The following is a 17,485-nucleotide window of genomic DNA, read 5'->3' on the forward strand; positions in this document are numbered from 1 at the left end:
TGAATAGTTTACTATAATAATATTTTCTTGTTATTGAACATATTTATTAAATTTAGTTTTTAATTTTTCTTCTCTTGTGTGTTCATTAAAGCCAGAAACGTAAATGCTAGAGAATAAAGGAACTCTGTATTACATCCAGTTATATCAGGTTTTCCCAAACTGTTCCGTGGAAGTTCTGTATGACATAACAAGGGGTTCTGAGGTAGCGTGGATGCCGTAGTGTGGGCGGAGTGTGGAAGTCGGCCAGGCTTGTCCAACTCACGGCATTGAACTCATTCAACTAATGTATATTTGAAAAGTGCTATAAAGCTGCTTGTCCAATCAGAGGCTGGTTTCTCCCTGCATTGGCTGCAGATAGATATGTGATTGGGTTAGCAGGAAACAGTGGGAAAGCAGGCTTTCAAGGTGAGAGGGGGAGGGCGGGTCTCAGTGCGTGGGAGCGAGAGGGAGGGTGGGCCTCGGCATGCAGGAGTGAGGGCGGGCCTTGGTGTGTTGGCGCAATAGGGAAGGTTGGAAAATGGGGTCCACTGACATGTTTGTGTGTGTGTATGTGAGAGAGAGGGGGACAAGTGTCTGTATGTGTGCAAGAGAGATAGGTGAGTGTGTGTATTTGTATATATGTGTGAGTGAGTGAGGAGAGGAGAATGTGTGTGAAAGAGGCTGAGGAGGGGAGAGTGTGTATGTTTGTGTATGTGAGAAAGAGAGGGGAGAGGGTGAGTGTGTATGTGCATGAGAGAGAGGTGAGAATATGTGTATGTGAGGTGAGAGAGAGGGGAAGAGTGTGTGTGTGTGTGAGAGAGAGACAGAATGTGTGTGTCTGCACGTGTGTGTGTGTGAGAGAGAGAGAGACAGGAGAGATTGTGTGCGAGAGAGAGGTGAGAGTGTGTGTGAGAGAGAGGAGAAAGAGTATGTGTGCGAGAGAGAGGGGAGATATGAGAATCCAGCACTCCAGCATCACTCCTAATATTAAACGAATGTGAGCAAAAGAAGCAGCATCACTCCTCCCATTAAAAAAATGACATAAAGGTAAGACTTAAGTATTTTGTCAAAAAAGAGAACTTTTTAATTATAATAAATGTATACATATAAGAAATAGAAAAGACTTCCATAAATTTGGTTTTGTATATTTGTACCTATTGCACAAAAATAATCAATTTTTGTGGTTTAACTCTTCAACATAATAAGAATGCGTCCTAAAGGTTTTGTCAATATTCTCGGCAGGTCAAAAGGGTTCCATGGCTGGAATAGTTTGGGAAACACTGATTTATATTAATCCCAATATAGTAATCCATATCAAGTTCATATACAGCTGAGTGTCAACTCTACCTTATAAATTTTCAACTGGCCAACCAGTAACTGGCACTTCAAAAGTTCCAAGACTGGGAATTAAAGAGGAAGTTTGATCACTTTAATAAACAATCATAGAAGAAAATTCCTGTTCCAAACTGACAGTTGGCAAGCATGGAAAAGGCACAAAGAATCCAAATAGTCATAACCTAAAGGTCTACTTCATTAAAAAGATTGGTATATTGTGTTGCAGCTTTGTATGCCACTTACTCTGGTTGAATCATTGGTTTCCATCTGCCCTAGTAGTTTGCCATTGATGCTAAAATTACAGAATCGTCCTCGCTCATAGTAGATGATGCAATGACCTTCGCTGGATACAGAAATAAGACGTGGGTAGACACAGTTTTCCGGCCCCTCCAGGGCTCTAAGAAGATCCCCAGTAATTGTATGCACCAGACATGGTCCTTCTGTAAAAGAACAACACAAATACGTTCAGTAAAAATCTCAAACATCTGCTGGAAAGGATTGAAATTGTTTAGATGAGTGACACTTTGGGATTAAATTATGCTGAAGGGAAGGATTTATTAAAATAACAAAAATATTAATACTTTCTGCTGTGGCATGCCTGCTCACCTTTGGCACCGCTGATGACAAGTCCTAGTTCAGCGCACACAGATACAGAAACAACTTCATGGTCATGCCCAGTCAAGACAGCTCTCGGAGCAGGGTAATCACCTAAAAGTAAAAATCAGAGAACATGCCATTTAACAAAAAACAAATGGAATATATAACTAGGATATCCTTTAGTTGAAAATATTATTCATATTGTACCCTTTGAATTAAAGCAGCCTGACAACAGTTTTACATTTAATTAAAACAACATAATGCTTCTGTAATTTTAGCAAGCACCTTTATTTCTTTCTTTCATCATTGCCCAAAAGAAAGCGGCAAATGTGCTACATTCCTAATTCTCTTTGTGATGTCACCATAGGGGTGCAAGTTGATTTCATTGCTAATTTTGCTGGGTCTCTCCTTGAGTGGGAACTGGCCAAGAGAAGTCATTAGCTAAGGTGAGAGTTTCTGCCCTTCATATCAAGGTGGCATTTGACTAAGTACAGCAACAAGAATAAAAACAAAAAAACTGCGGATGCTGGAAATCCAAAACAAAAACAGAATTACCTGGAAAAACTCAGCAGGTCTGGCAGCATCGGCGGAGAAGAAAAGAGTTGACGTTTCGAGTCCTCATGACCCTTCGACAGAACTTGAGTGAGTCCAGGAAAGGGGTGAATTATAAGCTGGTTTAAGGTGTGTGTGTGTGGGAGGGGTGGGGGGGGGGTTTGGGTGGGGGGAGAGAGAGAGAAGTGGAGGGGGTTGGTGTGGTTGTAGGTTGTTTGTCTCTACAACCACACCAACCCCTTCCACTTCTCTCTCTCTCCCCCAACCCAAACCCGCCACCCCCCACACACCTTAAACCAGCTTATAATTCACCCCTTTCCTGGACTCACTCAAGTTCTGTCGAAGGGTCATGAGGACTCGAAACGTCAACTCTTTTCTTCTCCGCCGATGCTGCCAGACCTGCCGAGTTTTTCCAGGTAATTCTGTTTTTGTATAGCAACAAGAAGCCTGAGTAATCCTGAAATGAGGAGGATCGGCAGAAAACTCTTCAGTGGCTAGAGTCAAAAGTGGCACAAAGGAAGATGATTGTGGTCACTGGGGTCAATCATCTTATTTGGAGTCCTCAAAGCACTGACCTGATTTCTGAAAAAGTATATGGTCTAATTTCAGCATCTGAAGGACTGAACTGGAATAGTGTAACAGATGGCTAAAAAGCTACTCTAAAGTCATCCACTTGTCCTTTGAGGGAAGAGACTAATAGAAGGTATAGGTATATCCAAAGAGTAAAAGGTGGTGAAAATATAAGACAACTCACTGAATAAAATGCAAAGACAATATGAAGTCTTAAGCTTGAAAGCTAGATTTTGTTTTTTATGAGGGTGTGAGCTGATTTTCTATTTCACAAAGAGATAGGGGCATCATGGGGTCATGGCACAGAATGGGTTAGTACCTGTAATAGTAGATGGCTGGAATCAGAATAATCATTTAACAAGAAATTGATTATTCTGTCACTGTCAAGTTATTTCTAACAGATGTGATGGGAGGTTAGAGGTTGTAACACGCATGCAGGCAAAGAAGGAAAACTCATTCACTCACTCACTTTTCCAGAACCGATTCATCCAATTCAGGGTTGCGGGGAGTTGGAGCTTATCCCGACAAGCAATGGCACTCAGCAGGGTACATCACAGGGCACACACTCACACATAGGGGCAATTTATCATAGCCAATCCACCTAACCAGCACAACTTTGGACAGTAGGAGGAAGCCAGAGCACCCGGAGGAAATCCACACAGGCACAGAGAAAGTGCAAACACCACACAGAGAGACACTCAAGATCAGAACCTGGGTCCTTGGAGCTGTGAGGCAGCAGCGCTAACGACTGTGCCAGCGTGCCATCCAAAAGGAAAACTACTTCTTGAAATTAAAAGTGGATTTTCAATTTAAATCTCTACATTTTATGTAATGGTTCACCTTCTCAGTTCACTGTCTTCCTCTGCAGTAAATACGGCAAAAACTGCCATGCCAGAGTAGGGCTCCTGAGCCACACCAGGCGATGCTTAATACAGAGCAGACCACCATGGCGCAAACCATCATCTTACAAGACGGAAGACTGCCACCATATTTGGGTTATAGCCATTTTTATGCTTGGGGATACTTTTTGCATGTCATAATGGGTGGATTAATGTGAAAGATTCTCAATTCTGCAGCAAGAAACAAAACAATATCGACATAGAGAAGCTGTCTTTGAAAAATGGTTAAGTAATAGCTTCAACAACTTTTTAAGCCATTATACTTTGAAGTATTAATTTCATTGAAAATACACATTAGTACTTGCTCATATTTGACTTAGGCCCCAATCGTATTTCCATCTTTGATTTAAATCATGCCAATACCGGACTGGTTATTCTGATATACATTTTTATTTACAGGTTTTCTAATCCTCAGCAGAATTGGAGTCATGGAAGAAAGAAAGAAAGACTTGCATTTATATAACACGTTTCATGAATGCTGGATGTCCCAAAGCACTTTACAGCCAATGAAGTGCTTTTGAAGTTTAGTCACTGTTGTAATGTAGGAAATACAGCATCCAATTTGTGGGCTGAATGCTCCCACAACAGCAATGTGATAGTGACCAGATAAATTGCTTTTGGGATATTGATTGAAGGATAAATATTGGCCAGGACAGGAGGCGAAAAGCAAAACATTGCACATGCTGGAAATCTGAATTTAAAAACAGAAAATGCTGGAAATACGTAGCAAGTCAAGCAGCATCTGTGGAGGGAATTAGAATTAATATCAGAACTCCTAAAGCAGGATCATTGTCCTGAAGCATTAACTCTGTTCTTTCCATAGATGCTGCCTGACTTACTGAGCATTTTCAGCATTTTCTGTTTTTCTTATACCATGGATAACTCCCCTGATCTTCTTAAAAATAGTGCTATGGGGTGTTTTATGCCCACATGAGAGCAGACAAGGCCTTGAATTAATGTCTTATCTGAAAGATGAAACCTCTGACATTGCAGCACTTTCTCGGTACTGCACTAGAGTATTAGCCTAGGTTGTTAACCCAGAACCTTCTGACGCAAAGGCAAAAGTGCTACCAACTGAGCCACAGCTGACACATGGGGAAGGTGGTAGCACAGCGGTATTATAACTGGACTAGTAATCCAGAGGCCCAGGGTAATGCTCACGGGGCCCAGGTTCAAATCGCACCATGATGACCATGAAACCATTGTCAACTGTCCTAAAAACCCAACTGGTTCACTAATGTCCTTTAGGGAAGGAAATCTGCTGTTCTTACCTGGTTTGGTCTACATGTGACCCTAGACCCACAGCAATGTGATTGACTCTGAAATGGCCTAGCAAGCCACTGCTATATCAAACCACTACAGAAAATTGGATAAGGAATTAAGCTGGACAGATCACCTGGCATCGACCTAGGCACCGATAATGGTAAATTCAGCCCTGTCAACCCTGCAAAGTCTTCCTAATTAACATCTAGGAGCTTGTGGCAAAGTTGGAAGAGCTGTCTCAGCAGCCTGACAGTCATACTCATGAAATCGTACCTTAAGAGATAGTGTCCCAGACACTACCATCACAATCCCAGCAGTAGTGGCAGCACAGTGGTATGCAGTCGGGAGCAAGTTGCCCTGGGAGACCTCAACAGCGACTCTGGACCCCATGAAATCTCATGGCATCAGGTCAAAAATAGGCAAAAAAACCTCCTGCTTATTACAACGTGCCCCCCCACCACCTCGCCAACAACCCCCCCCCCACCCCCGCCACGCCCTCAGCTGATGGGTAAGTACTCCTTCATGTTGAACACCATTTGGAGGAAGCACCAGAGGTGGCAAGGGTGCAGAATGTGCTCTGGGTGCGGGGCTTCAATGTCTATCACCAAGAGTGGCTCGATAGCATCACTACTGACCAATATGGCCGAATCCTAAAGTTCTAACTGCTAGTCTGGGTCCGCGGCAGGTGGTGTATAACTGACCTCATCCTCACTAGCCTGCCTGCCCCACAGTTCTTGTAGAGACCAAGTCCCATCTTCATACTGAGGGTACCCTTCATTGTATTGTGTGGCACTTATGACCGTGCTAAATGGGATAGCTTTCGAACAGATCTAGCAACTTAAGACTGGGCAACCATGAGGCACTGTGGGCCACCAGTAGCAGCAGAATTGTATTCAACCACAAACTGTAATCTCATGGTCTAGCATATCCCCCACACTAACGTTATCACCAAACCAGGGAATCAACCCTGGTTCAATGAAGCGTGCAGGAGGAGGTGCAGGACAGCACCAGTCAACTTGGTGTAGCTACAACACAGGAATACTAGTATGCCAAACAGCATAAGCAGCATATTTAGACAACGCTACGTGATTCCACAACCATCAGATCACATCTAAGTCCTGCAGTACGGCCACATCCATTCCTGAATGGTGGTGGACAGTTAAACAACTCACTGCAGGAGGAGACCCCACAATATCTCCATCAATGATGGGGGAGCCCAGCACATCAGTGCAAAAGATAAGGCTAAAGCATTTGCAATAATCTTCAGCCAGAAGTGTCAAGTGGATGACCCATCTCGGCCTCCTCCAGTGGTGGCCAACGTCACAGATGCCAGGCTTCAGCCAATTTGATTCATTCCACATGATATCAAGAAACGGCTGAAAGCACTGGATACTGCAAAGGATATGGGCCCTGACAATGTTCCAGCAATAGTACTGAAGATTGGTGCTCCAGAACTTGCTGTGCCCCTAGCCAAGCTGTTCCGGTACAGCTACACTGGCATCAAGGAAGGTGATAACGTAGTGGTATTGTCACTGGACTAGTAATCCAGAGACCCAGGGTAATGGTCTGGGGACCCGGGTTTGAATCCTGCCATGGCAGATGGTGGAATCTGAACTCAATAAAAATCTGGAATTAAAAGTCTAATGATGAAACCATTATCAATTCTTGTAAAAACCCATCTGGTTCACGAGTGTCCTTTCAGGAAGGAAATCTGTCGTCGTTACCTGGTCTGGCTTACATGTGACTCCAGGCCCACAGCAATATGGTTGACTCTTAAATGCCCTCAAATAGTCTAGCAAGCCACCTCAGTTGTATCAAAAAAGGAATGAAACTGGATGAAACAACTGGCATCGACCTAGGCACCAGAACTGATCATGACAATCTTAGCCCTGTTGACCCTGCAAAATCCACCTTACTAATATCTGGGGGCTAGTGCCAAATGGGCTGTCTCACCGACTAATCAAGCAATAGCCTGGCGTAATCATACTCACAGAATCATATCTTAGAGATAATGTCACACCACCACTTACAGACACCACCATCACCATACCTGGGTATGTCCTGTCCCACCGGCAGAACAGACCCAGCAAAGGTGGTGACACAGTGGTATACAGTCAGGAGGGAGTTGCCCTGGGAGTCCTCAACATCGACTCTGGACCCCATGAAATCTCATGGCATCAGGTCAAACATAGGCAAGGAAACCTCCTGATTGCCACGTACTGCCCTCCCTCAGCTGATGAATCAGTGCTCCTGCATGTTGAACACCACTTGGAGGAAGCATTGTGGGTGGCAAGGGCGTAGAACGTGCTCTGGGTGGGGGACTTCAATGTCCATCACCAAGAATGGCTCGGTGGCACCACTACAGACTGAGCTGGCCAAGTCCTAAAGGACGTAACTACTAGACTGGGTCTGCAGCAGGTGGTGAGGGAACCAACAAGAGGGAAAAACATACTTGACCTCATCCTCACCAACCTGCCTGCTACAGATGCATCTGTCCATGGTAGAAGTGACCACCATACAGTTGTTGTGGAGATGAAGTCCCACCTTCACGTTGAGGATATGCTCCATTGTGTTGTGTGGCACTACCACTGTACTAAATGGGATAGATTTCAAACAGATCTAGCAACTCAATGCTGGGCATCCATGAGGCACTGTGGGCCATCAGCAGCAGCAGAATTGTACTCGAACACAATCTGTAACCTCATGGCCTGGCATATCCCCCATTCTACCATTACCATCAAGCCAGGGGATTAACCCTGGGTCAATGAAGAGTGCAGGATGCTGTGTCTGGAGCAGCACCAGGCATACCTAAAAATGAGGTGGCAACCTGGTGAAGTTATAACACAGGACTACTTGCATGCCAAATAGCATAAGCAGCAAGTGACAGACAGAGCTAAACGATCCCACAATCAACAGATCAGATCTAAGCTCTGGAATCGTGCCACATCCAGTCGTAAATGGTGGTGGACAATTAGACAACTCACTGGAGGAGGAGGCTCCACAAATATCCCCATCCTCAATGATGGGACAGCCCAACACACCAGTGCAAAAGATAAGCTGAGTCATTTGCTACAATCTTCAACCAAAAGTGCTGAATGGATGATCCATCTCGACCTCCTCCAGAGGTCCCCAGCATTGCAGATGCCAGTCTTCAGCCAATTCAATTCACTCCACGTGATATCAAGAAACGGCTGAAGGCACTGGATACTGCAAAGACTATGGACCCTGACAATATTCTGGCAATAGTACTGAAGACTTGTGCTCCAGAACTTGCCAGGACCCTAGCCAAGCTATTCCAGTACTGCTGCAACACTGGCATCTACCCAGCTATGTGGAAAATTGCCCAGGTATGCACTGTACACAAAAACCAGGACAAATCCAACCCGGCCAATTACCACCCCATCAGTCTATTCCCCATCAACAGTAATGGAAGGGGTCATCAGCCATGTGATCAAGCAGCGCTTGCTCAGCAATAACCTGCCCAGTTTGGGTTCCGCCAGAGCCACTCAGCTCCTGACCTCCTTACAGCCTTGGTTCAAACATGGACAAAAGATCTCAACTCCTGAGGTGATTAGTGACTGCCCTTGACACCAAGGCTGCAATTGACTGTGGCATCAAGGAGCCCAAGCAAAACTGGAGTCAATGGGAATCGGGGGAAAACTCCACTGGTTGAAGTCATACCTAGCACAAAGGAAGATGGTTGTCATTGCTGGAGGTCAATCATCTCAGCTCCAGGAATGTTCGCTTATGATTGCACAATGTTCTGCATTATTCGCGGCTCCTCAGATACTGAAGCAGTCCATGTCCAAATGTAGCAAGGCCTGGCTTGGGATATCCAGGCTTGGGATGACAAATGGCAAGTAAGATTAGTGCTACACAAGTGCCTGACAATGACCACCTTCAACAAGAGAGAGTCTAACCAACACCCCTTGACATTCAATGGCATTACTATCAACACCCTGAGGGTTACCATTGGCCAGGAATTGAACTGGGCTAGCTATATAAATACTGTGGCTACAAGAGCAGGCCAGAAGCTCAGAATCCTGCTCAGCTCCTGACTCCCCAAAGCCTGTCCACAAGGTACAAGTTAGGAGTGTAATGGAATATTCTCCACTTGCCTGGATGAGTGCAACTCCAACAATACTCAAGAAGCTTGACACCATCTAGGACAAAGCAGCCTGCTTGATTGATCCACAAATATTCACTCCCTTCACCACCGATGAACAATAGCAGCAGTGTGTATCATCTACAAGATGCACTGCAGGAACCCATCAAGGTTCCTTAGACAACACCTTCCAAACCCACAACCGCTACCATCTAGAAGACCAAGGGAGCAGACACACTGGAACACCACTATCTGGAAGTTCTCCACCAAGCCACTCATCATCCTGACTTGGAAATACATCGTTGTTCCTTCACTGTTGCTGGGTTAAAATCCTGGAAGTCCCTCCCTAACAGACTGTGGGTGTAACTACACCACATAGGCTGCAGCAGCTCAAGAAGGCAGCTCAAGGGCAATTAGGGGTGGGCAATAAATGCTAGCCTAGTCAACGATGCCCGCATCCCATGAATGAATAAAAAAAAACACACGAAGATCAGATGAAATTGAGGTAGAGCTAAATCAGGGTGACATTACACTTGATCATTACATTTGCTGTATTACAAACGTCAACAGAAACCAATATTAGTCCCACACTGTGCCAAACTACAACTGGTTTTCTGTAATCAGTAAACTTTTTGGTAAAGCATTAGGGGAAGAACTGCTGGAAGAACTGGTAGGGAACCCGTGTTACGCCTCCAAGGGGTGCCCTACATTATTTAAGTGCAATCAGGAACTGGCAGTAACACGTTTCCCACAGAAATAGGTCCCCAGCAAGGGGGATATCCCATCTCCGGGAGCTGCCAGCCAATCAGAGGCTGGTAGTTTTACATTACCAGCAGTGCTACGGGGAGCAGTGCCTGCTGCAGGTAATGTGCTGAGTCTTTCACCAGGGATCATTGCTGGATCCCTTGAGACACGTGAATGTGGGCTGGTTGATGTTAGGCAAGTAGGTGTCACTGGCGAGGAAGGGGGGTTTAGTGTGAGGGTGGCTCTCAATGGGCAACCCCTTCCTGATGTCACGTCCCTCGATTGGGCACTAAGTGCCCTTGAAAGAAGGCCCCTCCCCCACCCCAACTCTGGGAAGCCGACAACAAACCTGACAGGGTTTGCTGGTTGGCCTTTAGGAAGCATGGGAGACCCACGTGTGTCCAGGAGAATCCTTGAGCCACCACTAAATCCCACTGGGCAAAGGGATAATGGCCATTAAGTGGCTCATTATGAGCTTAATTAGCCAGTAGGCTGGTTCCCCACGTCAGCCCATTCCTGTCGCTGATTAAATGGGGGTCAGTTTTTCCACTGGTGGGAATGGGCCTGAGTCAGCACCTGAAGTGATGTAATATGCAAGGCTATGGACCAGGTGCTGCAAGGTGGGATCAGAATGGGCAGCTGGTTTTTTTCTTGTCTTTTTTGGCCGACGCAAACACGATGTGCTGAATGGCCTCTTTCTGTGGTTCTATGGGCTGCGTGGCCTCACCTGTGATTAAGTGGGCCCACCCACCACCTCACCTGCTCTGGAGAGCTCCATTAAATCCCGGTCTAGGAAGCTATGTGGCACTGTATCAGAGAAGATAATCTAGTTCAACAAATCAGATCAGAGCTGGTAAAATGCAGATGACTGCATATATAATGAATGTGGTTAATATGATTTAGAAATGTCAACAGCTGATTAATATTCATTTTTGTTGTGGAGTTGTTCGAGTGCCAGTTTGAGAGGTTGAATGAAACAATTAAGAGGGTACTGCATAATTTCATCTGCAAACAACTGAAGTCCTCTTAACGTAATTCATAAATAATTTATAAACTAAAAGCTACTGTTCTCTTTTAGGATTACATTCATTGTCAACACAAGACATTTGTGGTAAGACTATACAGCCTCAACAAAGATGTTCAGATTTCATTATTTTTAAAGCCTCCAAAAGCTGATTGATTAAATGCTATAAAACTGAAGCTACGTTCCCTCATGGCTCTATATATTGACAGCGATTTTAACAATTACTTAGATTTTAATAGTATAAACACAATTTCATAATTAATGATATTTAAGTTAGAATTATCAGAAGCAATTTTTCTGAAATATTATCTAAAAGTCAAATCATTGTGATTAAAGATGGTGTAACAACAAAATGCACCATGCAAAGTACAATGCAGATTGGCAGTTGGCAGAGTCCACAAAGGGTGTTCATAATCTCAGTAAGGGTCGGGCCATAAGGGGGAGGCATCGAGTTGAGGTTTATCATTCCTTACAGGGAAGGAAAGTAGAAAAAAAATCAGGCAGCAAGTCACTTTAGGCTGCTGTAATGTATCTGCCAGTGAATGATAAGGGGTTACCTGCCTGCCTAGTCCTCTTGTCTATGAAAGGGCAGAAACTAGAAACCAAAACAATGGGAAAAAAACCAAACTTCTAAAAAATAATAATTATACTTAAAAAGTGACAATAAAATGCAATGGTTTGTGGATTCTAAAAATAAATGACCTGTTATAGATCATATGAACTAAATTAAATATGAATGACACATTAATGCAATACATAAGTTTACTTTGGATCACAACCCTCCCCCCAAAACAAAAACAAAAAATGCATGGATGCGTGCTCTTTGGAGTTGTCTAATGAGAAATGTCAGGTGAAATCCCTCTAATCAATGGACTTTCATGCCCTTGGGACACAGTGTGAATTGAATTGATCCCTTCAAGAGAACAGCAGTCAAAGGCTGAATGTAATATATTGCAGGAAATGCTCTGGAGGATTCTTGGCCAAGTGCAACACACCTGCCTGACAAAAAAAGATTCAATCAGCTCCTATTTCAACATAAGATGTCGGAGTCTTGCAGCTCTTCAACATAGGGCACCAGCTTCAATTAGAGAGTGCAAATTAATTTTTATCACTTTTAAATTAGTTTTTTTTTCAGTTGTGAATTGCTCTGCATCAGATTAAAGCATCTGGCACCAGATCTATCACAGCTTCATTTTCAAAACCTATAAAGGTGATATTTGATGACAATGTACTGCAGCAACCAAATATAAGATTTACCAATGAAGTCCAAATAATTCAAGCTCACCTAAATTGTAAGCAAGTTGTGCATTTCAGACACACTCTGTCCCCGCATACAAATTTTCTCTCAGGTGCAGACAGAATTTTCCTCTTTATTCATTAAATGACTATTTCAGCATTTTACTTTCAATTATTCAACAATTACTATACATTTCATAGGATAACAATGATTCCTTTCATAGGATAACAGAACAGCTCCAAATGAAAAACAATCAATAGGTAACATTCAATAACTACCATGTAAGAAAATATCTTGGTTGGAAATTCTGGGTTCAGTTTTAACTCCTGAGTGATAACCAGCTGTCCTTGCTGGGCCTCTTCTGGCCTTGACTCTCTCCCTGGCGGATAAGCTATTATTACACCCTCAATTAGGCCTCAAGTTTCGGCCCTGATAACGTAATCAGAACCAAATTTTTACTTATGTAATGAAGCCACACCTGTTTTGCGCAGTGCCCATGCAGCATGCGATTTCATATTGCAGCCAGCCAGATTGGGGAGACAAAGGCATGAGTAAACCCCTGCTCCATGTTAACTAACCCCCTACATGTTTTCTAACAGATGGGGAGAGTTAAAATGGAGCCCTCTAAGTAAACTATGAATATCAAATTTACAGCCTCAGTCATTGCCATGAGATCGCTATCATTTTCACAGGGAGCATGCTTTGGGATTCAAAAGTAAGGCTATAAAAAGCTATGTCACACTGCTGAATAAGCAAACAGGTAAGGCTCCACAGTACTGTTTTACAGCACTCACTCCACCAACACTATCAGCCAGTGTGATAAGATCCACAGGAAAGCATTAAGTTGCAAAGTAGCTACAAATGTGAGATTATTAAAATCAGTTTAGTTTTGTAACAGAAAGAAAGCCATCAGTTTGCTTCTTCATCTATTTGCATGCGTTAGCATTTAGATATGATGGCATAATATGTTTGCTACCAACCTTTCTGACACTTTTTATTGCTGATCTCAAAACAATTGGAAACCATTAACAAATACATACATAGTATGCTTGTTTGTTTTAACACTTGCAGTGTATTGAAATATTTGTACACCTTTGTTTAGAAATAAGAATCAGTTACCAAGTTAAATTTATTTTAAGAAACCTTTTTAGCTCATTTACGATATTCAATGTGAATATACATTATTATAAAATCATTAGGAGCAGTTTGCCTTTTCAGGCTTTATTTCTTCTACTAAATATTATAATGCTAAATTATTTCCTCTCAGACAGAAGAGCTACTTGGTATGAGAGATGCGTGGATGTCTATAGCAGGATTACTGCACTTGTGAAAGATGTTATGTGATTTACCATAAAAGAATACATTCGATAAATTTGTTAACTAGATAAAGTAGTTTCAAAAACATTACAAATCTTTCCCTTTGTCTTTAACATGATTTCTGTGAATGTGAAGTAGCTTAAATAAAACTTATTAACTCTCTCCAATTATGATCTGCAACAAACCTCATTTCACAGATTGGAAGACATACAGTCAAACTACAAATCTTAATTAATGTCCCAAGACTGCTGAAAACTCATTAATGCAAATTCTAGCACCTAAAACAGCTAATTATTAGTTCTGGCATTTATATTTCTTCCACACGTTCATAGCTCTTATTTTGTTTTTTGGGAAGCTTGACAAGTAAGCTCTAATCATCCTGCTATATTAAGCTTTTTACAAAAAGCACAACATTAAGTGACAGTTCTTCCTTTTAAAGGCTACTTACTATTGTTAGGGTTGTCTCCAATGATGTGATGTCGGCCACTCCAGTACCATAGAAGAAGCGTGGCATCGCGAGAACCTGAGACAATGTAACAGTCTCCACCAATATAGGACTCAGATCTGGCCAAGCATGTGACCACATCCCAGTGCCCAAACACGATTTGTGTCAATTTGCCTAAAAATAATTATGAAGTTAGGTTTTATTGAACTGTAACATAAGAGAATGGATGGTGTAGCTATACTACAGTATACTTTGGCTCAATCCTTTATAAGTTTTGTTTACAAGCATGGACATCAAATTTTGGAAATATTTCACTGTTGCGCTATTTCCATCAAAAACCTTAGAAAGCTTGGATAGTTTCCAACAATAATTGTTCAGGAAACCTCTGATAAAGTAAAATTGGCTTAAATATTAAAATATCAAAATAATGAGAAGTTTTTCTTTATACCTGTGAATTAAAGAGAGGCATGCATATTCAGTGGAACAGTGCATTAGTGTACTAACAAGCAGCAAGCACCTCAAAATAGAATCTCACATTCTACTGAGTTTTTGATTTCAGTTGCATTGCTGTGGGAAGGCTCCAAATGCAGATCAGACAGGATATACAACACAGAAACGGACCATTCAGCCAAACCAGTTCATGCTAGCATTTACGCTCCACTTGATCCTCCTCCTGCCTTTCCTTGTCTAACTATATCAGCTTAACCCTCTATTCCCTTTTCCCTCACATATTTATCTAGCCTTCTCTTAAATGCAACTATACAATTCAGCTCAACCACTTTCTCACTACTCTGGTTAAAGAAACTTCTTCTGAATTCCTTATTTGATTTTTTGGTGATTGTCTTATATTATTGGCCTCTAGCTTTGCTCTTCCCCACAACTGAAAACATTCCATCTGTGTCTACTCTATCAAAACCTTTCATAATTTTAAAGATTTCTCTTAGAAGAGATGACTGAGACATGACTTAAGAGAAAACAGACACAGTCTGTTCATCCTTTCCTGATAGGTAAATCTCTGGATTTCTGGTATCATCTTTGTAAATCCTTTTTGCACCCTCTCCAGCACCTCAATATCTTTTTTATAATATGGTGAATTGAATTGTACACAGTGCACACTTCCCTTCTTTCTACTAACCCACCTGGCTAAACTTTCTCTAAGGTTCCTGCTGCACTAGTTCTGAACTGATATTTTTCTCTGGTTTCTCTGCTTTCTCCCCCCTTCTTTTCCAAGAGACTCTTCTCCTGCTCTCTTAACCCTATTCCCATTAAGCCACTGCCCTTCTAACTTCCCTTTCTGGTCCACATGTTAGTCAATATTTGCTCTCCTCAGGTACTGTCCCCCTCTCCTTCAAATCTGCTGTTATCACCCGCTTCTCAAAAAGGCAAGCCATTATTCTTCTGCCCATGGCAATTACTGACTCATCTCCAACCTTCCTTTCCTCGTTAAAGTCCTTAAACTTCTTGTTTTCTCCCACCTCCATGTGTATCTTTCCTGAAACTCCATGCTTGAATCCCTCCAATTAAATTTCCGTCCCTGCCACAGTACCAAAGTCACTCTTATCAAGGTCACAAATGACATCCTAAATGACGGTGACAAAGGTAAGCTATCCCTCCTTGTCCTTCTTGATTCAACTGCAGCCTTTGACATGGCTGATCACACCATTCCTCTCCAACGCCTCTCCAAAGGTTAAAAAACAAATTGTTGTTGCATGTTGTCAGTTGAAGAGAAGGTCAAGCTCAACTGTGATATCCCACATGGTCAAATACACTTACAAAAGTCTTTTTCTCAGCTCATAGATGAAAAATGGTGGCTGAAGTCAATGCGGAGAGATGGCAACAGAAATAAGGGGTGTTCGAATCATATCTCTTTAAACTGGATTTTACTTTTTAAAATATGCAAGGGCATTGCATTCTTTAGGTATTGGAGGCTGCCTGAGAGTTTTTTTTTTAAAAGGGTCAGAAGTTCACCTTGGAGCTGTCAACCAGCAGGCCTCTTTCCAAGCAATCACCTGAGCTATGTGGCACTTGAAAATGAGTGTTTGTTTGCTTTGAACTGCAAAACACTTTAATTAATGAAAAGCTAGAAAACAAAAAGTCAATCACATGGCAGAGGCAAACCTTAAAGTTCTGTTGAGGCGTCATATTGACTCGAAACATTAACTGTGTTCCTTTCCGTAGATGCTGCCACACCTGCTGAGTTTTTCCAGGTATTTTTATTTTTGTCTTAAATTTGAATCTGTGGTTTTGCTTTCAGTTTTGTTGGAGAAAGGCTGAGAATAGAAGGTTACCCTCACTAGCTCCCTCTCCCTCTCTGCTTTGTGAAAACGTGCGTGGTTCATGACCTGTAGCCAGGTAATCTAGCTGAGACAAGAAGAATTGGTCCAGCTTTACTCCTCCCATGCTGAAGCATCATTGGTGAACTTCCCGATATCTACAGGGCCTAGAGGCACATCTTCACTCGAGGGAACTTCAGACCTACAGCATCAAACCTTAGTGAATTTTAATTTTTTTTTCTTTCTATGAAAGTTTTTTTTCATCTGCTTGACTCTGCAGAGACTACCTGTGTGTCTTTTGTTTGTCTGTGTACGTGTGTGTGCTGGGGAAGTTTAAAAGGGTCAGTTAGTTACACTTCCGGATTACAATCATGTGTCAGCCAGTTCTTGAAGCTTGCTTAAAAGGAGTTTTTTTTAAAATAACTTAATCATTCTGAGTTTATTGAAAGAAGTCTGGTCAGAGTCTCTTTTCTTCTGGCCATTTTGGTGAGAAAATTAAACATTTAAATTAATGGTCCAACCTGCAGAGTAGTGGGGCTTGATAATTTGCGCACTCCTCACATCCCGGTTGTAACATACATTGATCACTTTTGGAAGCCAAAAGAGATTATTCCTTTATATCAAATAATTTAATAAATAAATGATTTTTAAAAAGCTGAAGTATAAATAGAATAAGCTGAGAAAACACAAACGCCAGTTAGCATCTTAAATTGTTAAACGAGTAACTTTTCAGTTAGAACTCATCAGAAATTATTAATTAGCTTTCCTTACTAGAATTCATATTTTGATTTATGTTTTCATTTGCAGTGTAAGTGTTTTCCATCTTCCTTTTGCAGCTTGTTTAAAAAAAATACTGTTTTAAATGAAAACTTGCAGGGAGTAAAGCTAGCTTTAAAAGTGGTTACGTTAAGAGTATCGGCATATTTTGGGGCCAAAATTTAGATTTGAATAATGTGCCTCCTGGATAGTACAAGGCTTGGATTAATCTTCCCATTTTGTAAAAAAAATCTGATGCTTATGCTATTCTATCAAGAAACTATAATTTGGCCTTTTTGGCTGAAAGCCGTAAATAATGAGCACAAATGTCTCTAGAGTGCATTGCCACATTACAAGGAGGCACAATAAAGAGATGATATGTTAACCCT

The 17,485-nt window shown here is 42.1% G+C and overlaps 1 protein-coding gene across 2 annotated transcripts in view; it reads right to left on the minus strand.

The window, feature by feature from the left end:
• nbeaa (neurobeachin a) overlaps window positions 1-17,485 on the minus strand; it is a 1,069,212-nt gene that overhangs the window by 23,118 nt on the left and 1,028,609 nt on the right. For both annotated transcript variants that reach the window (XM_041199054.1, XM_041199053.1), the window contains 3 exons: window positions 14,071-14,241; window positions 1,921-2,022; window positions 1,558-1,754 (listed from right to left, as the gene is read on the minus strand). In XM_041199054.1, the coding sequence (XP_041054988.1) occupies window positions 1,558-1,754; window positions 1,921-2,022; window positions 14,071-14,241 (470 nt within the window). The remainder of the gene's footprint in view (window positions 1-1,557; window positions 1,755-1,920; window positions 2,023-14,070; window positions 14,242-17,485) is intronic.

Source organism: Carcharodon carcharias, chromosome 11, assembly GCF_017639515.1.
Source record: "Carcharodon carcharias isolate sCarCar2 chromosome 11, sCarCar2.pri, whole genome shotgun sequence".
In the NCBI taxonomy this organism is placed as follows: Eukaryota; Metazoa; Chordata; class Chondrichthyes; order Lamniformes; family Lamnidae; genus Carcharodon; species Carcharodon carcharias.